Raw genomic sequence first — 21,445 nt, forward strand, 5'->3', positions numbered from 1 at the left:
TGTCTATTCATCTACCTATCTCTCTTGTCTGTCTGTCTTTGTGTGACTCAAGCCAAGTTACTTAGCCTCTCTCAGCTTCAGTCTCATCTGTAAAATGGGGACAATAATGACCCCTGTGTAGGTTGTTATGAGGCTCAAATAAAATAGTGCATTCGAACCTCAAAGCCCTATATTAATTAATCACAGTAATGCACTGCCTTGAGCCTTGGTTTCTTCCTCCATAAAATGAAATTGTTTGACTAAATGATTTCTGGGCTCTTTTCACTTCTAAAAGCTTTGAGTTCAGGGCCTTTGTGCCTTCTCAGATTGCCTCATGGAGCCCTCCCACTTCTCTTCAGGCCCCAACAATGGCAGAGTTCTGAGCAGAAGGAGCTCAGGCTCGCCTCAGAAGTCCTCATGGAGCTGACCTGACCTGGCTCCGTCATCCTGGATGAGAAGCAGCCTCCAGAATGTCCCATGATGAACCCTGACTTATACCTCCCCTCTGCCCACCTGCCTGCTGCCTTATGACTGCCAGCCGCCAGGCTGTCTGGACTCTCCTGCAGTTAGTCTGTACCCTGTATACCAAGGTGTTCCTGCTGCTGGTGGCTGACTCATCCTGCAGAGGAGTTAGAGATTGCCCTGGGGGTGGGGAGAGAGGAAACAGCGAGAGAGGAAAGTGGAGCTAATTATGTTCTCCTGTAGGAGACTCATCCACACCAGACTGCCTGCCTGCCTTGTCAGGTTGGGGAGGTCGAGGGAGGCCTGGGAACACCTGGAGAATAGTGGCTGTTGCAGACTCCCCAACACCTTTGGCACTTCTGGGGAGCCAATCTTGTTGTGTGAAACTCTTCATGTCATCAGCGATGACACATAGAGGGTAGAGTGCTGGATTTAGAATCAGGAAAATCTGAGTTCCAATCTTACTTTTGATACTTGTTGGCTATATGATCCTGGGCAAGCTATTTCTCTGACTCAGTTTCCTTATCTGTAAAACGGGACAATAATACCTGTAGCACCTCTCTGGCAGGTTAACTGTGAGGTTCAAATGAAATGATACATAGAAAGTGCTTTGTTAACTTTAAAGGGCTATATGAATGTCAGCGGTGATCATGATAATGATGATAATGGTCCCCATTCTCTGGCTTTTTATTGCTAACAAAACACTCTCCTTCTCACAGCCCAGAGAGGCAGGCAGTGCAAGTGGAAAGACAATTTTTTAAAAATTTGGCTACAAGTTATTTAACACAAACTAAAACACATACACACACATGTGTGAACACATGCACACACACACCAAATAAAAAATGGAAAAGATCTGTAAAGATATTTCTAAACAATTATACAGATGAAGAAACAGGTTCAGAGAGGGAGAGTGACTTGCCCAGTGTCACATAGCTAGGAGGTGTGACTAGGATAGAGGACCTGATCTTCTATAGCAGAGATGGAATACATTCCGCCCACTTCAGGCAGCTCAGCAGCCCAGTGGATAGAGCACTGGCCTTGGAATCCCACTAGAGATAGAGTGAGGATTTTATGTACACTTTGAGGGCATCTTTGAGAAGGGACCAGGCAGACTTTACCAAACGATATTCTATAGCACACCACATCTTGACAGTTCTACAACTGACTGAAAGTTGCAGAAAATATGAGATCCCTCTGTAATTCTTGAAGAATTTAAGTTTAGGATGAGGAATGGGTTTGTGGTGGTCATGAGGAAGCTGTAATACGTTACTGGTGAAGAATCAGCAAAAAGATGTCATCAGAGAGATGTCAGTCCAGGAGAGAAGGACCGCTACATGCAGTAACAAGAAGGAAGACAACTGATGGACATTGTACACGCTCCAACGGAGTCCAGGAGGAATGAGTGTGCTGGCCAGCAGAGGTGTACACAGCTACAGTCACTCACCTGTGCAAAGGATCTTGGGAAAGAGAAAATGGTGAACTTCCTCACCTGGTATCAGGCAATGGTTACCTTCCTCAGGGAAGTCTTTCAGACTAGGCTTGAAATGACAAAGAAATAGGAAGAAGCCTTATCTGTAAGGAGGGAGTGGAGACCCCTTACTCATAGCTTAGGGTCACCCTAGTACTATACCATAGGGAATAATAATTACAATAATTATTGTCATATCTAATATGTATAATAATATGTGTATAATAAATAGGTGTGTATGAATATGTACAATGTAAAAATATATTACGATATAGAACTAATATCTAGGCAGATAATAAAACATATATAATAAAATAATGTATGTAATCTATAATAGAATGTGTTAAAATTATTATTATATGTAACAATAACAATGTAATTCTAACTAGCCTTTAAATAGCATGTTTAAAGTTCCACAGCGTGCTTTACAAATACTCTCTCATTTGATTTTCACAATAACTTTGGGAGGTGGGCGCTACTGTTGTCTCCATTTTTTTTACGGATGATGAAACTGAGGCAGACAGAGAGTGACTTGCCCAGGGTCACACAGCTAATAAGTGTCCAAGGTTGGATTTGAGCTCAGGTCTTCCTGACTCTAGCTCCAGGGATCTATCCACTGAGCCACCTAACTGTCTCCTAGGCATTCAGAACTAAGTGATCTGCCCAGGGTCACACAGCTAAGTGTCCTAGACTGGATTTGAGTTCGAGTCTTCCTGAGTCCACATCCAGTGCTCTAACCATTGTGCAACCTTGCTGCATAGGCAGAGACTGTCAGGTTCCTCTGAGATTCTCGCATTGGATCAACAATAAGTCCAGCAGTGGACAGTGTGGACACTGAGGTACTTTGACCGTTTTGTTAATGAGTAAAAAATCCTTTTCATTTTCCCACTGGGAAAGACTGGGACACTAGAATTAGAGGACTTTCAGTTTCAGGGCTGCCCTCAGGGGGTTGGAGTTAACCTCTTTTGAGTCATCTCTAGTATCTGGATTCAAATATCTATATGCAAGAATATCTGTGTTTATCCTTATTACAAATACAGAAGGAGAAGATATTTCCCTTAGTAGACTGGAGGTCATAGATTATTGATCTGATTAGATTTGGGGTTTGTAAAGTGGGATCAGCAGACCCTTAAGAGATCCATGAATAGATTTTAGGGGGCCCTTGAATTTGGACAGGAAAAACATCACATCCTTATTGTCACTAACCTTTAGCTGGAATCAATTTAGGATTTAAAAAATAATTCTAAGGGATCCATAAGCTTTACCATAATGTCAGGGGATCTGTAGCACACAAATGGTTAAAAACTCCTGGATTGGATAATCTACCCCAGTCCCTAGACAGAGAAGAGTGACATCACTCTCAGAGGGGCAGAGGCCAGGGCTGAGGGGGTAGCTACTTCCCTGAGAGCCAGAGCCAGACTGGGGGGAACCCCAGAGCTCCCGCGGGTGTTAGGTAAAGTCCATGAAAGGGGAATTTCAATATATGCTTTGGTCCTTCCATCTACTATATCTAGATCTTATGTCTATCGATTTCTCTAAATATCCTCCCATTCAAATGTAAATTGAGGTCTGAGACTGTCTTTCCCTTTCTTTGTGTATCACCACAACAGCCGGCACATATTAAGCTCTTAATAAAATCTTGTTAATGAACTTATCTGCCAAAAAAGACCTGACATTGGTCACAGTTTCCTGCCCTCACAGTATCACCCACACAGGGGAGCTGGAGTCAGCTCCCACAGGCTGGAGAGAACGGATTGTTAAATTTTCATTAGTGTGTATTTAGACCACGGAAATCAACAAACTACCAAACAGGGCTTGATTCATTATTTTGCTGATTGTCTAGACTTAAGAAAGGGATGGAGAAACTGTTAATGCAGATTCAACTTGAAAGTGTGTCATGAATGACACATTCAAGAGCTGGTTGTTAAACATATTCCTTGACCAGCATACCCCTGTACCCACACAATGTTAAGCTATAGAGAGGGGACAACTGCTCCCCATATGGTTGGGTGATCTCCCTGTGCACCATCTTTGGGAAGACGTGGAGACAGAACAAAGTCCCCATGTCATCAAGGTTTTATGCTCTTTCCTTAATCAGAAATGTTTGCAAAAGAGCTTGGCCCTTCTAAAGTGTGATGGGCAAAGTTTCCCAAATCCCTTTGGAGCTACGGGTAAATGAAATAGCATCAAGGCCAGGCCACACATTAACTTTATCAGTAGACAGGGAAGCAGAAATACAAGCCATTAAGAAGGATTCTCATCTTCTTTGAGGAGAGAACATTGGTTTTTAGCCTCTGCTCCCAGTAGATGGGTTGCATAAATGGAAAATCACGTTCCTTTCCCCCAGCTCTTAGGGGCTGCCAGGATGATCCAGTTGCCAAGCTACATCTCGAGCCTCTGATTTGGGTCATTTACTTCTCTGTAAATAAGATTCCTTCTTTTCTCTTGCTCACAAATGAGATGGCCCCTCAGTTCTGTTTTCACGTTGTTCCAGAGCATTCAATTCTTGGCAGGACCAACTGAGGAAATGGGGAGGGGTCCTTTACCTTCCCAGGGCCTCTAAAACCACAGCCCTCTCACTGGAGATCTTCTGGCAGGGCTCTGAGGCTGAGGTTTTGCTTCCTGCCATCATTAAGTACCTACTGAATACCCACTGTATGGGGGTGCTGGGCTAGGGCTGGGCAGGGAGTTATGCTGGTACCCGTTCTGATGGTTAACTTTTCAGTGTGAACTTTACATCTCAGAGATCAGCAAATGCTACAAATCAGGGTTTGATTTATCCTTTTATTTTTCTAGGTTTAAGAAAGTGAAATGTGAATGCAGATTGAACTTGAAAGCATGTCTTCCATACATTTCTCCCCCCCAAACAGTTGTCCTGCCTTTACCAGCATTGCCCTGGTTACATCCCACATTTCGGGTCTGCCATCCTGGCCTTAGGCAGCCCAGCAAAGTTCAGCAAAGTTCTGCACTAAGTGGGCTGCAAGGTTAATGAATTTTCCAGCTGTAACAGCTTACAGAGACTGTCTATGGGGTGAGGTCTGTACGGAGGTGGGGGTTGGTGGGGGGATGTGGAGGGGGTGGGATGTGTCGGGGGTAGGGGGGAATTTGACCTCAAAATGATAGAATTACTGATCACTATAGGATCCAAGTTGGCTGAGGGTGAGATGCTTAGGGACTCTGGCACCACAGACTGAGGACCCAGTGGCAGAGGAGAGAACCCTAGAGATGGCACCTTCCTTAGCAGGTGGAATCTGCCTGGAAGGGTAAAGAATAACAGTCAGGATCAAATCGTGTCACTTTTCTATTCAGGAAGTATCAGTTGGACTCTATGGAGAATGTGAGATGCATAAATTTAGAGCTATCTCCCCCTCCAAATGTTCACATGGACTGTTTGTGCCCAACCTATAGTAGAGCCTTCCTAAGCTAATCAATATTAACCAATGTCTGATCAGCCCTGTTGGGCCACACTGTTCCTTGATCCCAACAAAGTGATGTCATTTTGGTCCCTTCAAGAATAGAGGACAACCAACCACCAACCAACCTTGACTAGAATAAAAAACAAAATTACTTTTGTATCCTGGACAATTGCTTCCAGGTCACCATCTTTGTCTCACTATTTTTCCAGAGCCCTTGGGGAATGTCCCAACTTCCTGCCACCATCTTTGACTCAGGGCCTTCTCAGAACCCTGTAATAGCCCTTGGATCCTTTCCTCTGGCTTCTGGCCTCACCCCAGGGCCTTCTCTCAAACTACAGAGGCCCTCCCCTAGACCTGTTCATCTGAAACTCTTTTGTGGGACCTCAATATTTTATCGTTCTATATTTTTGTTTACTGGTTCTTCATGTTCACTCCCATCTCAAATTCTTTTGCCCTTCATTTCTCTCCTAGGCAACACTCCTACTCTCTCTCTCTCTCTCTCTCTCTCTCTCTCTCTCTCTCTCTCTCTCTCTCTCTCTCTCCTTCTCTCCCTCCCTCCCTTTCTCCTCCTCCTTCTCTCTCTCTCTCTGTCTCTGTTCCCCCACTTCCTTGGTGAATCACTTCAATTCTATACTGTCCTCTACTCTTGAATCTTACGCCCCCTTGTCCTATGGTTGATTCCACCTTGCTAAACCGCAGCCTCTGATTAGTCCCACCATCTATCTCCTCCACTCCTATTCACAGTGCTGCCAAACAGAGCTGGAGAAAATAAAGAAACTGTTACGTAACAGCCTTCGCCAAATGTATATTGCATAGTATCATCTGGGCCCTCTCTGCAGCAAGGCACTCCTGTTGTTCATTCATTTCAGTCGTGTCCAACTCTTCGTGACCTCACTTAGGGTTTTCTTGGTAAATATCCTGAAGTGGTTTTCCATTTCTTTCTCCAGCTCATTTTACAGATGAGGAAACTGAGGCAAACAGGGTTAAGTGACTGGCCCAGGATCACCCAGCTAGTAAGTGTCTGAGGCCAGATTTGAACTCAAGAAGATGTCTTCTTGACTCCAGATTGGCTCTCTATCCATTGTGCCACCTATCCTTTTGTACCCACCCCAAATAATGCAATTCCACTGACCACAGTGGTTATTCACAATATTTTTATCTTTTCTCAAGCCCCCTTTCTTCACCCTCTGTGGGGAACCTCATTTCATTCATCACTGCAACTTGAAGCCATGAGCGCAGAGCTCCATCTTTTCCCTTTTACAGCTTGTCCCCTTCCTATTTTTCCAGTCTTTTTCTACTTTACTTCCCTTCATGGATTCAACAGTCCAGCTCTCTGGACTGCTACTCACTGTTCCTCACCCATGATCCTCCTCATACATGATACAAACGACTCTGTATGTTTGCACCAGCTGCCCTCTGTGGCTGGAGCGCTCCCTCCTCCTGGTTTCTTTGGTTTCCTTCAAGACTCTGCTTAAATGCCCCCTTCTTCAGGAAGCCTTCCCTGGTTCTCCCCATTGCTATTCCCTTCCCTGGAAGATCACCATCCCTGAATACATTGTTATTGCAGAATGTGATCTCCCTGATAGGTATTCACATGCATGCCTGCATACTGATGTAGGCATGTTACAGGTGTGCATTACATATGTATACAAACATAATGCATATATGTTTATATGTACCACCTGCATGCATATCTTGTTACATATATAATCATGAGTTTATACATGCATGTTGCAAATATGCATATTTGTATTGTTAAAATGTATGCACATATAAGCATGTGTGTATTTATATGTGTTTGTAAATTATATATTTATATGTATCACATATGTATGTGTATAAGAACACATGTATACAACGTATATGTGTATAGACTGTATATAAGTAATGTGTGTCTTAGTCACTGCTGGCAAAATTCTTGCTAGAGTCCTCCTTAATAGGCTGGTCCTTCACCTGGAAGATGGGCATATACCTGAGAGCCAGTGTGGCTTCAGAAAGGACCAAGGAGCAGTCAATATGGTGTTTGTTGCCTGACAACTCCAGGAGAAATGCCAGGAGCAGAACAGAGGTCTGTACGCAACGTTTGTGGATCTGACCAAAGCCTTTGACACTGTTAATCAAGAGGGGTTATGGAAAATCATGTCAAAATTTGGTTGCCCGAGAAGTTCGTCAATATTGTACATCAATTTCACGATGACATGTTAGCCTGGGGTTCTGGATAATGGACAATGCTCTCATGCCTTCCCAGTCACCAATGGAGTGAAACAGAGCTGTGTGCTTGCTCCCATGCTTTTTAGCATGATGCTTTCAGCCATGTTGACAAAGGCTTTCAATGAGGATGAACATCAAGGTCAACTATTATACTGATGGTAAGTTCTTCAATTTGGAAAGGCTATAAGCCAAGACCAAAGTGGAAGGAGTGTTGATGCATGATTTTCTGTTTGCAGATGATTGTGCACTCAATGTAGCCTCTGAAGCTGAGATGCAACAAGGTATGGATCAATTCTCTGCTACCTGTGCTAATTTTGGCCTAATAATTAACACCAAGAAAACACAGGTGCTCCATCAGCCACCACCACACTATCCATATATGGAACCATTGGTTACAACAAATGGAGAAGTTTTGAATGCTGTGGATAAGTTCACTTACTTTGGTAATATACTTTCCAGGGATGTACACATTGACAATGAGGTTGATGCATGCATTGCCAGGGCTAGTTCAGTGTTTGGGAGGCTCCAAAGAAAAGTTTGGGAGAGAACAGATATTAGACTGACTACCAGATTGAAGGTCTACAGAGCTGTTGTGCTGACCTCATTGTCATATGCCTGTGAAACATGAACAGTCTACCAGCGCCGTGCCAGGAACCTGAATCGTTTCCATCTGAACTGTCTTAGGAAGATTCTGAGGGCTGGATAAGGTACCAGACGCTGAAGTCCTTGCTCGAGCTGAACTGCCAAGTATTCAAACTGTGCTTCAGAGAGTGCAACTCCAATGGGCTGGTCACGTTGTTTGAATGCAAAATGTACACTTGCCGAAAAGACCATTTTATGGAGAACTCACATGGGGCAGGTGATCACATGGTGGCCAGAAGAAGTGATACAAGGACACTCTCAAGGTCTCTCTCAAGAACTTTGCATTTGACTGTGCAACATGGGAGACACTGGCTCAGCATGGCATGCCCACATCAGAAAGGGTGCTGTGCTCTTTGATCTCGTATTGGTCTGATCAGCCACAGTCAGACACACTGAAACTTCACTTTATCATGGCGATGCCATTTTGATTTTCTTCGAAGATGAAGGACAACAACCAACCAACCATATAAAGCTATATGTGTATAATGTACAGAACATATGTATATATGTGTATTTACATATGTAAATAGATGTAGGCTGCAAATAGATGTTTTATATGTTACATACACACGTGCATATAAGCACTCATGCGTATTGAGAAATATATGTATCACACATGTATGTATCCATGGACATATATGTATATTTATAGGTGTATGTAGCAAATGTGTTTATTTCTATTTAGTACACATGGATGTATATAAGCATTTACATTTATATATGTATGTTGTATGTATGTATGTTGCAAATATTACGTATTTATATTGCTACATAAATAGCAGATATTATATATTACGTACATAAGTATATACGTCTATATGCATGCTGACTGACATTACTTGGCATATGAAGTCCCTCACAAGCTGGCTCTAGTCTATCTTTCCGGGCTGATTTAATAGAGTTTTCTCTTGCCACCCTCTGGGCACTCTGTGCTTCTGCCAAACTCATTCCATTTCCCATCAAGGTTTGCCCAGGCTGACACCACACTCTCCCTTCTCACCTCAGGCTCTTAGACTATGTTCAGGGCTCTGTTCAAGTGTCAGCCCCAACCTCAGGCTTTTTCCTGATCTCCCAATTGTTAGGTTTTCTTGGTCCCAATTAATTTGCATTGACTTTGTATAAACTTTGTATTTACTTAGCTGTGTATTCAGAGTGGCCTGTTAAATGTTTAACAACTGACTTTCTGGAAAAAAAATGTTTGCAAGACACATTTTTTTGTGAGGCAGAGTTAAGTGACTTGACTAGAGTCACACATTTAGTGTCAAGTGTCTGAGGCGAGATTTGAACTCAGGTCCTCCTGAGTTAAGGGTTAGGGCCCTATCTACAGTACCACTCAGCTGCCCAGCACACTTCTAAATTTAATTTGCTTTATTAATATTTTCTTAAGTCTAGACAGTGTCCCACTCCTGCTAAACCAAGCCCTGATCTATAGCATTTGCCTATTTCTGAGGTGCAGATGCTAACACTGAAATGAATAATCGACACTGTTTGGTAGAATTGGTTAGGGCATAGTCTCTACGGTATGTATTATACCACTAAACAGAATGCCAATTCCTTGAGGGCACAGACTACTACATTTCTGTCTTTGTTTCCCTGTCGCTAGGCAATAGGGAAAAATCTGGCACACAGTAGGTATTTAATCACCTAGGTAAGTAGGTAGTTCAGGGAATTGAGTGCCAAGTCTGGAGACAGGAAGACCTGTGTTCAAATTCCATCTCAGAGACTTGCTAGCTGCATAGCACTGGGCAAGTGAATTAACTTGTCAGCCTCCGTTTCCTCATCTATAAAATGGGGATAATAATAGCTCCTACCTCTCAACGTGGTGGTGATGATTAAATGAAGGGGAAAGGGAATAAGCGCTTATGTAGCACCTCCTGTGTGCCTAGCACTATGCTAGATGTTTACAGAAATGCTCTCACTTGATTCTTTTGCTGAGATAATACTGGGAGAGTGCTTTGTAAAACATCAAGCAATCTACAAAGGTTAGCTATTATTACTATCATCAAAGCTTGCCAAGTTGCTGGATCCAAGAAGGCTGTGGCTGGACTTAGTGGTATGCAGAATAAGGGGGTCTCTCCGCATGGAAAGGTCCCTAGATCCCACTAGACCTGGCCTCCCATTCTCAGACTCCTGACTTCTTCATCTGGGGTCAGAGCTCAGGCTAAGAATGTCACTTTCTCCAAGAGGTAGAACATGGGCAGACAGCTGAGGTAGAGGTGGGGCTGGGGGTGGGAGACTGCTCTAGAAATGATGAGGGCAGGGGAGCAGGAAGCGTACAGGGACCCAGAGGTTTATGGGAATGGACAAATATCTGCAGTATTTGCCTGGAGAAAGAGAGGGAGGAGGGGTCTCTCCTAATGTGCTTTAATGGAGGTTACTGGGGTTGACCAAGGTCTATGGGGACCAGAGGAGGCAGCCAGGGGCATCAGGCTAGGGATAAATAAGGAGCCCTGAGTTCCAATGCTGGTTCCATCTGTGTGTACAAAGTTCTGGACAAGAGTGAAGTGGATTTACACAAACAATATTAAATATTATTAAAATTTCATGTATTAAACCTCTTTTCCATTCATGGGTTAACAAAATGCTAGCATTAGAAAAGTCACTACAGCTCACTGAGCCCTCATTTTACAGAGGCAGCCCACAGAAGGGACGTGACTAACCCAAAGTCACATAGGCAGTGAGAGAGGATTTGAATCCAGTTTTTCTGACTCAGGCTTTCTGTCTTCTGATCTTTCATCTTCTCTTGTTGGGTTAAGGATAAAGCCAAGGTCATAAAGCAAAGCCAGGGGATGGGGTAGAGCCAGGCCTTGAGACCAGAACTCCTACGTCCAGGCCAGGGCCACCTCCTTCTTTATCCCTTCTCTCCCCCCAACAACCTTCTCCAGCCCTCGCCTTCGCTCTCTGTGTGCGGACAGTAATTGGAAGAAGCCAAATGTTCTGTTTGCGAGTTCTCTCTCTCTCTGTTCATCTTGTGTGGGGCTAATTTTATTAAATTTCCCCAAAGAGGGAATTGTAAATTCATTCGTGCGCATCTTGGCCCGGTTGTCCCCTCCTCTCCCCAGCTAAACACGATTAGGTGTCATCTGGGCCCTGTGATAATTAAAAAGGAGCTGATCCAACATAATTCTTAATTAAACTGTAATGAGGTAAGAAGTTGTGCGTCTTGCTTTGGGGCTCCTGAGGATGCCTTCGTGGCTTGCAGATTCCTTGAATAGAGAGGAAAATGGGGTTTCCCCTCCTCTAAATAATTTCTATCTTACTTAGATTTTTAAAAAAATCAATGTAGCCATCCATGGAGGGTGGGAGAGTGGCTTGACTTGGGGATGCATCATTTTGATAAGGCCTCAGGAGGCCCCCAGAGTCTGTGGCGTCTCTCCAGCTGCATCCTCTGAAAGTGGGGGCTTCCTCGTCACCACTTTCTGGGGGCCAACTCAAAGCTCAGCTCTGTCCCTCCGTCCCAGCCTTGGCTGGTCAGGACCTGGGCTCTGGGGTCAGCCCAGGCTACAGCCCCTGCTTTGAGAATCCCATTTATGTTTTCAGTGTCATAAAAAGAGCTTCTCCTCAGTTCACACTTTCAGGGTTAGGAAGGGCTCGTTTACAATAGCCCCAGGAAGGAGACATGTAGTCTAATGATTGTCGTGCCTTTTTTACAGATGAGGAAACAGAGGCTTAGAGATGGGTCACATGGCTAGTAAGTTCTGGAGACAAGATTAAAGTTTCCAGATCCAGACTCCACTGCACTGGCCCCCGCCTGCCACACTGAGCCTGTACCCAGAGCCCTTCATACACAGTAGGCCCTCTTCTTATTTCATTCACCCACTCTGGATTCCTCAGTGATCTTCTCAGGCCAGGGCCTCTCTTTGGGGATGTAGAGGTCCTGCCTTACCACCAGAACTTCAGACTTGACCTGGCCCAAACTGGGCTCATCATTTCTCCTTAAATCTGTCCATCCTCACTTCGCCACTCATTTCTCCAAGTCTTCTATGCTCATAACCCTGGGATTATACCAGAATTATAGAATTTCAGAGCCAGAAGAGAATATAGTAGAAGGAAGCAGTCATAGATTAACTGCCTACAATGTGCTGATAAAACCTTACACTGTGCTAAATGCTTTATGAATATTATGTCATCTGATCTTCCCAACCCTGGGAGGTAGGTACCATGATTTGCATTTATTATAATTATAAATTATGATTATTTCATTTATTATTATAATTCTTAATTATAACTATATCATATAGTTTATTATAACAATTCTTAATTGCAATTATATAATATTAGGTACCATTTTATAGTTGAAAAAACCATGAGGTTAAGTGATTTATCCAGGGTCACAGAGCTGGGATGTATCTGAAGTCATGTTTGAACTCAGGTCTTCCTGACTCCAGGCATTTACCTTGCTCTGGAGCTGAGGTTTCCCAACTGGGACAGTCTACATTCTGGATCTGACAGTCTACGATTTGGGGAGCCATGGGTAGGGATTGTTGGAGACAAACTCCAGGGTCATGCTCCCCATTTCCTCTCCTGGACTCTGCCACCATCACTCAGCAACCTCTCTTCTGCTGAGGATCGCACCAGGCAAATTTAGAATCCAATCTAGGTCCCGGTGACCATTCTATGCTGGCCCCCAGGGTGTTCCCCATCTCTTCTCAATAAGGTGCCTGCCTGGCTCACAGTCTTTCTCTCCACCCTTCCTACTATGTTTGCTCTGATGTCCTGATTTTCTCGTTCCTCCATCGACTAAGCCTTGGGTCACTGGCTACTCTTCCATTGTCCTTAAGGGACCCTGGGTCTGGCCATTGTCCACAAGTGTTCTACTTCCAGCTTTGAGAATTCCCCAGTTCCTTTATATGATCATCATCTTTCATCTTTCCAGCTGTTCCCATGCCCTCTTCAGCTTCCTTTGTCCTGACAGTAACTTCTAACCCCTCCATGCTCCACAACTATCTCAGGTCACCTCCCTTGCTCTGGATTTGCTTCCCTGCCATCCCAATCTCCATCTTTAGATGACAGCATGGTGTAGCAGTACAATGAGTCCTTAAAACTGGAGAAACTGGGTTTGAATTCCAGCTCCGTAACGTATTTCCTGTGTGACTTTGCACTTGTCACTTAGCCTCTCGGAGTCTCAGTTTCCCTATCGGTAAAATGGAGGGCTTAAGGAAAGCACTGAACACAGTATCAGCAACATTGTGTGATGATCAACTATGAATGACTCAGCCCTTCTCCATGACGAGTACAAAGGACTCACGAAGTAAAGTGCTATCCACATCCAGATAAAGAACTGATAGACTCTGAATGCAGAGGGAAGCATATTTTTTCCACTTATTCTTTTTTGTATTTTTTTCCCTTTTGATCCATTTTTTTCTTTCACAACTGTGACTAATATGGAAATATGTTTTACATGATGGCACATGTATAACCTATATCGAATTGCCTACCATTTTAGGAAGATGGGCAGGGGAAGGAGGAAAGGAGAAAAATTTGGAATTCAAAATCTTGTAACAATGAATGCTAAAAATTGTCTAAAAAATTGTAATTGGGGGAAAAATGTTATTTAAAAATGGAGGGCCTTGACTAGATGACCTCTGCCTTTGCCACTGGACCCCTTGAAAATGATTAGGCAGGGTGGGGGTGAGGTGGGACTTTCATGCCTAACCCTGCCCAACCTCCAGTGGATTATGTGGAGTTGGTTGTTCTGGGGGAAAGTACTATTCTGGGAACCATGACCATGGTATGGTGTATGATCTTTCCATGCCTGTTTCCTTATCTGAAAACTGGTGCTGATTTGTACCTTGGTTTTTGCTCCTGGATTTTAATAAGTAGATATTATGCACGTGTGTGTGTGTGTGTGTGTGTGTGTGTGTGTGTGTGTGTGTGTGTGTGAGAGAGAGAGAGAGAGAGAGAGAGAGAGAGAGAGAGAGAGAGAGAGAGAGAGAGAGAGAGAGAGAGAGAGAGAATGCAGGTGGACACTGAGTAGGTAGAAGACCACAGTTCATAATCCAGCCCCTAAAGCTGTGTGGCCCTGGGTGAATCACTATACTTCTCTGGCCCTCAGTTTCTCTATGAAATGAGAGTTGAATTGGGTTACCAGTAAGGTCCTTCCAGCTTTGACATTCTGGGTTCCAAGGGCTCTCCCAGCTCTGACACTATGTTCTAAGGTCCCTTCTAGTTCTAATGTTCTATGATTTTGGGGTGGGGGATGATGGGGATAACCATTGGCATGGTCTGCATAACATCCCCCCACCAAGATCAGATACTTCTTGACCTGGAAGTGCTCATATCCTCTCTGTTCCTCTCATGACCTCTCCTAGGGGAAAGGCTCAAGGAAAAACTGCCACCACCCAGGTCTCAGAGTCTCCCCTTTATGGGGATTTGGAAGGAAGGGCTTTTCCTGGGGGATACTAGTCTTACCCACCCAAGTCGTCTGCCTCTGAGTGGCAGGAGCGGTAGCTGAGACTGTCTGCCCTGTGCCACATCCATGAAGTTCCCTATGTTTGAAGGGACTGGGGATAGTTAACCTGGAGAAGGAGGAGGTTGGGGGTGCAGTGTACGAAGGACTTAGGCTAGGAGTAATGGGAGAAAGCTGCAGAAGAGGCAGCTTTCTTCTCAATGAAAGGTAACATTTCTTAGGTGTTGAGAGCTGCTCCACAGCGGACTGGATGGCCATGGACAGCTCCTGGGCTGGCTTTGCCCTCCCATCTTCCCCCTGGCTCTTCTGGGGATTCTGCTTCCATCTTCCTTGGGTTGAGTGTCCCCACTGGGTAGCTGGCCAGTGCAGGATGCAAGACGCAGGGATGGGCCTTTTCTCCAGCCTCATTCAACACAAGGTCATTGTTAATCCTCATGAGCAAGAGAAGGCACAGGGCTGCCTCCAGTCTGGAAGGGTTTCTGGGCCAGGGGCCAGGGCATGATAAGAGGGAAGCAGGGAGGGAGGCTTAGGGGAGATTTTGGGCCTAGGGCCTCAATGAAAAGAACCCAAGGCTGCAAGAATCCCAGTTGAGTCTTTGTCTACGGGGTTAGACATAGCCCCTCTGTGGGCACACGTGGTAAATCCACTGGCCTTGGGCTGACTCAGAGAAGGAGCACAGAGAGAGGCCTGAAGGGGTCTATTGTGGAAAGGCTGCGGTGGAGTGGGGGGAAAGTGGGGGAGCCAAGAAAGGGGGAGGGACAGAGGGAGAAGGGAAGACAGACACAGAAACACAGGGAGAGTAAAGGAGACAGAGAGGGAGGGAGATATCTGTATGTTTATGTGTGTATGTAGACATAGATATAAAAACACAAATATATGGTGCATGTATGTTTATATATACACACATATTTTGAGAGAGGGAGGGAGGGAGGCAGACAGAGAGATGGAGACAGAGAGAGAGAGGAAGGAGAAAGAGACAGAGGGGAAGAGAGGGGGAGAGAGGGAAAGAGAGAGAGAGAGCAGGAAGAGAGGGAAAGAGAGAGAGAGAGCAGGAAGAGAGGGAAAGAGAGAGAGAGAGAGGGAGGGAGGGAGGGAGGGAGGGAGAGAGAGAGAGAGAGAGGGAAAGAGAGAGAGAGAGAGAGGGAGGGAGGAAGGGAGGGAGAGAGAGAGGGGGAGAGAGAGAGAGAGAGAGAGAGAGGGAGAGGGAGAGGGAGAGGAGAGAGAGAGAGAGAGAGAGAGAGAGAGAGAGAGAGAGAGAGAGAGAGAGAGAGAGAGAGAGAGAGAGACAGAAGAGAGCACCCAAGTACATACCTGGGCATAAGGACCAAGATAGAGACACAGAAGAGGGGGACAAAGATAGAGGGAGAGACAAAGAATTCCCTTATTTTCTCTTGTTCTATTTTAATGCAATAAAATCACCCTGATTTGCTGGTTCTCCCTTGGAATATCCAAAGGGCCTCCAGACTGGTCCCCCTGCTTTGTGGCCCCCTCTATAAACCCTTCTTCAGGAGGTTGTCCCAAGCCTCCTTTGGAGGGTCATGTGACTTTTCTGATCCAAAACCTTCACAGGTTCCCTCTTGTCTCCAGGATAAATGACAAATTTGTCAGCCTGGCACAGAAAGCCTTCCGCAGCCTGGCTCCAATGTAGTTTTCTGGCCTTATTTCATATTATTTACCACCCCACCCCCCATGACTTTTTCACAAAGTCTACATTCAAAGCAACCTGGATTAAACACTCCTCAACTTGACACGAACTTTCATCTCTCCACAGTCTCTCTGCATTCCCCTTCCCCCCTGGCCATTGGGCTGGCCATGAACCCATCCCTGATCCTGGTTCCTTCCTCAACTTACCCCGTGTGTGTGTGTGTGTGTGTGTGTGTGTGTGTGTGTGTGTGTGTGTGTGTGTGTATAATATCCCCTCTTCCTTGGTAAAACATAAACTCCTTGAGCTAGTGCAGGACTGCTTTGTTTCTGGATCTCTTGGCCTAACACATGGGAGGTGCTTTATAAAGGTTATCTGTTCTCTTCCTCCCCTATGTGCCTGTGGTGAAGAAAAGGCTTTTTAACAAGGAGCGAGGGGAGCTGGCATCCTCTATCCTTGTTTTCCTCAAGGTCTCTGCTCGACCAGAACTCCTGGGGCCAAGGATGGGATGTACCACTAGAATGGCCTCCCCCCTTCTCCTCTCCCATGGAAACAGCTGGCCCCAGCACTGGCCTTCCCAGGTCCAGTTCTCTGGCCAAAGGCTCCTCTGCTCAAAGAGCCTGGCCTAGTAATCAGCTTTGTAGATCCCCAGATGCCCAGTGGGAGGAAAGTGTGGGGGTCCCCACGGTTACAGTTTATTACCTACCTGGGTGGCCTTGGGCAAAATCACTTTCCCTCTCTGGGCCTCAGTCTTCCCATCTGTAAAATGGGGTGTTGATAGCAACATCCGTGTTCATAAAATGCAAGGAGTTTGAAAAACCCTAAAGGGCTGTGGAAATCTGTCATCCCTAATTCCTTCCATTCCGTGGCTCTCCACCCCTGGCAGTTTCTGTGACAAAGGAGGCTCCTGTAGACGGGGCTTTCAGACAATCTTCCTTTAATACAAAGTCGATATATCTACATACACAGTGGCAGGAAAACCACTTACAGTTTCAGTTTGAAGTAACAGTGGGAAACGGATAGCGTCTCTGCTTTCGTACACAGAGAAAAAACTGGTCTCGGTCGGCACCTGCTTTTCTCCTTTCCCCTTGTCTCCCCTGGGTGAAGTCCTGGCTGCAGGTTGTCAAGAGTTTGGGACCACATTCCCACAGCCTTTATGGTTGGGGTGGGGTGGACCCAGTCCCTCCCCAGTCAATGCAGGAGGTGGGTCGTGTTTGTTATACACACACTGTGATCTGAGAGTGAGTGTGTGCGTGCGTGCCCCTCTATCCCCCAAAGCCCAGCCAGGGCCCCCATCCTGACGCATCCATCTTCCCCACAGCTGAGCAGAGAGCAGGGGGGAGGAGGAGGTGCCCAGGGCAGGCTGAGGTCAGGATGTATCTTCCTTTCACCTCTGCACTTTGGCAACACAGTCTGAGCCCGTAGGGCCCACCAGGCATCAAGGTGGTGGTTCATACTAGATGTCTGGCATGGGACCCGGGGTGCCTGCACGCCTGGGGCAGCTAGGAGGGTTTGCAGGGTGGGAGGTGCCATCCCTCCCACCCGAGGTGGGTGCCTGGTACTGGCAGGGGAGCTCAAAGGAGGAGGGGGGCCTGCTGGCTGGCCTTCCTTCAGCCTCCCCCGCACCTGATATGTCTGAGATTTAATTTAAAAACAAAACAAGGACAGTTCATTCTTACATGAGTGAGTCGAACCTTTCCAATGGTAGAAAAGCATATGTAGAAGTAGCAATTCGCACGTAATCTTGTATATGATCACAGCCAGTACACAGAACATTTCTACCGTGAAAAAATAGACTGTCTTTGAACGTAATATGAATAAGCAAATTCTCTTTTAAATTCATTGACTCATATTCTGTCAGTTTTTTTTAAAAAAAGGAAAAAATACACTATTTAAAAAAAAAACGGTAATGTCACTGGTTACAGTTACATCGATACTTTAAGGAAAGCCGCTCACAGCGCAGGGCCAAGGCTCCGCTCTTGCCTGGTGGTCTGACGGCTGGGAGGAGGTGGGCTTGGCAGAGGCCGCGTGCTTATCCCCAGGGGGTGGGGACTGAGTGGTGGTGGTGAGGAGAACCCATGGAGGCTTTGGGGTTCGACTCAGACTGCCGGTGACCCAGGACGAACCATGGCCTCCTGGGGTCTCAGTTTCCTCACCTGTAAAGCGATGGATCCTACGATTTCTGAGGTTCCTTCTGGTCCAAATCCTATGAGTCTAGAACCATCTCTTCCCCAAGACCCCGGTGGGGGTGGGAAAGAGGAGAGTGTCTGTTGCAGACAAGGAGGAAGGGGTCGAATGGGTTTGTCTTGGCAGCTCCTCTGTCTTGCTCCCTCCCCCCTCCAAAATCCAACCGTCAGGAAAACTACTTGCCATGCTGTGCCCTCCCCCCTTTGTCTTTTTCTCCATCTTTCCAGAAATAACATTTTTTGGAATCAAAAAGAAACAAGGAATGTTCCAAGTATTTAGAAGGGGATATGGCCCCAGCCTTCGCCCCCCCCACCCCCCTGGAGAACTTGTCCTCCCAGCTGGGTCCTGGTGGTGGGGCCCCCTGGGCAGCCTTCCCTTCCCATGTTGTGGGAGCTCTGGCAGGCCGGGGACCGGCTCTTGGCAAATCTGTCCCTCCCCCAGTGCTGTACACAGGAGGTGTTTCATTGACAGGGTCACTGGCTCAGGGCTGCGGCTGTGGGCTCTGCGTGGGTGAACGGCGGAGGGGTCGTGTGTGTGGGATGACTTCCCCTGAAAATGGCCAATCAGATGAATGAAGAAACCAAACTCTGAAGGATGGGGTCTGAGCCACTGTGCCCCTCCCCGGGGTGGGAGGCCGGGGTGAGGCAAGGTGGCCCGGGGACCAAAGCCAGGTGGAGGTAAGGAGCCCCAGCTGCTCAGACCAGCCCCGGCTCATGAGCTGATTCACTCCTGGAGTCTGCGCCGTGGAGGCCCCGCAGCAAGGGGTCTTGCGCTGGGCCTGCAGGGGAGAGGCCCCCTAGCCCACCCCTCACCCACATTCCCGTGGTGGTGTCCAAAGAAAAAGGTACTTGTTGGGTTCAGTTTGTGGTGATCAGTTCGAGGCCCCTTCCGTGCGAGGGAAGGGGGAGCGTCCATGACGTCCAGGGGTTCGTGGAGTTGGTGCGGGCAGGGATGGCTTTTTATGTTGCATAGTGGTCAAAGCTGCCAAGGTACTCGAGGGCAGCCTGGTAGCAGAACTGGTACTCGTCCTGGGGGGACAGGGAGAGGGAAAGGCTGTGTCACTCGTACAGCCCCTCTCCCCTCAACCCAGGGGTTTACAGAGAAGACAGAGGGTGCTGCACTTGAAGGTGGTGGGCCTGACTTTGACTGTACCCATCCCAACATCTCCCCTGGAGGGGAGCAGGGCAGCATATGAATGTCACCCCCATTTTACAGGTGAGATAACTGAAGCTCAGAGAGCTATCAAAAGAACCAAGATGTCTAGACTAGGGGTAGGGGCACAGCGGCAGCAGGATTGTGTGAGTTAGTGTTGAAGGCTGGTCATGAGATGGAGGTGGCCACAAAGCCACAGCAGGTGAGGATGGGCCTGGCTTCAACGTCCCTCCTGAAATATGGGGCCCAGAACTGGACGGCAAAATGGCACCTGGACTCAGGAGGACCTGAGTTTGAATCCAGCCGCAGACACTTAAAAGCAGTATGACCCTGGTCAAGTCACCTAACTTTTGCCTGCCTCAGTGTCCTCAACTGTAAAATGGGGAGAACAATAGTGCCAACCTCCCAGGGTTGTTGTGAGGATCAGATGACATGCTATCTGCAAAGTGCTAAGCACAGCGCCTGGCACAGCACCTGGCACATAGTCAGGGCTTATAAATCTTTGTTCCCTCTCTTTCCCTCCCCAGGACCTCAAAGGAGGTCTGAGCCGAGCAGAGGCCAGGGGGGACAATCACCCACCTCCCACTCTCCGGATGCTAGGCCTAACCCAGCATGCAGCCTCTCAAATCCCAGCCCAGCAGGCCCTCACCTCTGTCTGCACCATGGCCGGCCGCTGCGTCCGGAGCATCTTCACTGTCTGGAAGATGTCCACCACTCCCTCGTAGCGCATCCTCTCCAGGACGATGCTAAGCGTGATGAAGACCCCAGTCCTGCCCACACCAGCGCTGCACACCATGGGGAAGAGGAACATATTCACAGTCAGAGAAGAAAGGGACCACTGTGGAGTACTCTGGTCATCCAATGACGCCAGGGGACCCTCGAGAGCCATCTGGCAGTGGCACCTCCGATCATGAGTGATTTAGTGGAGGGTCTGATCATGATGGGAATTCTGAAGCAGGGATGAGTGTAAAACTTCTAGCTATCTGCAACAACTACACAGGGACCTGAAAATATCTGTGGTTTCTCTTGGTGACGGTCACAGATGCTGCTGGTACTCCTGTATTGCTGCCTGTGGTCAACACCGTAGCAAATGCTAGCAATTTCAGTTACACGTTAGTGAAAGCAAAGATGCGCATCCCCCTACCCCATTCAAGTTCAAGGACTCCTAGGAAATCTCCCTATGGACCCGAGAGTCAGAGCCCTGTCATCTAACACTCAGAGTGCAAGTGTGCACTGATTATGCAGCTTTAGAAACGGGGGAGCCAAGAACTGAATCCAGCTCTTTTGACTTATAAACCACAGGTCCATAACAGGGGTTCTGAGGACACTCAGGGGCTCTCTCAAAGCCCACCCCAGCGGCACAGAGAGGGGAGGACATGGCTGTGGACCAGGGAGAAGGGTGGGGAGAGAGGAAGAGGAGGTCAAGGCTGGAGGAGAGAAAGGAACTTGAATGGTGAGCCTCAATGCTTTTTCTGCCTTGTTTTTATTTGGGACATATTTCCCATCAATATAATTATATGGCCTGTGCCTCCCCAGGAGGACATAAACTCCTTGAGAGCATTGTCTCTTTGGTTTTAATTCTTGTATCTCTAGGCACATGGTAGACACCTGATAAATGTTTTCTGACTGACCACTGACTGGCAAGTCTGGTACGGGGTGAAGGAGGAAACGAGTGGAGGTGGGAAAATGTGGTCCAGGAAAGTGGAGTTTGTAAGGAGGGCTGACTGGCCTAGAATGGGGATCGTGGGAATATAGAAGTGGGGACAGAGAGGAGGAATGGGATACAGATGGAAGCAGTAGAATGGTGGGGGGAGAAACAGCAGTAGTTATTAATAACGGTATTAGTCTCTTGAAATATTACAAAAATACTATTG

At 46.7% G+C, this 21,445-nt stretch overlaps 1 protein-coding gene across 17 annotated transcripts in view; it reads right to left on the bottom strand.

Annotated features, from left to right (window-relative positions):
* Window positions 1-17,152: 17,152 nt before the first annotated feature.
* The window catches only part of PTPRS (protein tyrosine phosphatase receptor type S), a 216,607-nt gene continuing 212,314 nt past the window's right edge, over window positions 17,153-21,445 (bottom strand). For all 17 annotated transcript variants that reach the window (XM_072601878.1, XM_072601884.1, XM_072601892.1 and 14 more), the window contains 2 exons: window positions 20,221-20,356; window positions 17,153-19,447 (listed from right to left, as the gene is read on the bottom strand). In XM_072601878.1, the coding sequence (XP_072457979.1) occupies window positions 19,379-19,447; window positions 20,221-20,356 (205 nt within the window). In that variant the 3' untranslated portion in view covers window positions 17,153-19,378. The remainder of the gene's footprint in view (window positions 19,448-20,220; window positions 20,357-21,445) is intronic.

The sequence above is a fragment of the Notamacropus eugenii genome, chromosome 4 (genome assembly GCF_028372415.1).
Source record: "Notamacropus eugenii isolate mMacEug1 chromosome 4, mMacEug1.pri_v2, whole genome shotgun sequence".
Taxonomy (NCBI): domain Eukaryota; kingdom Metazoa; phylum Chordata; class Mammalia; order Diprotodontia; family Macropodidae; genus Notamacropus; species Notamacropus eugenii.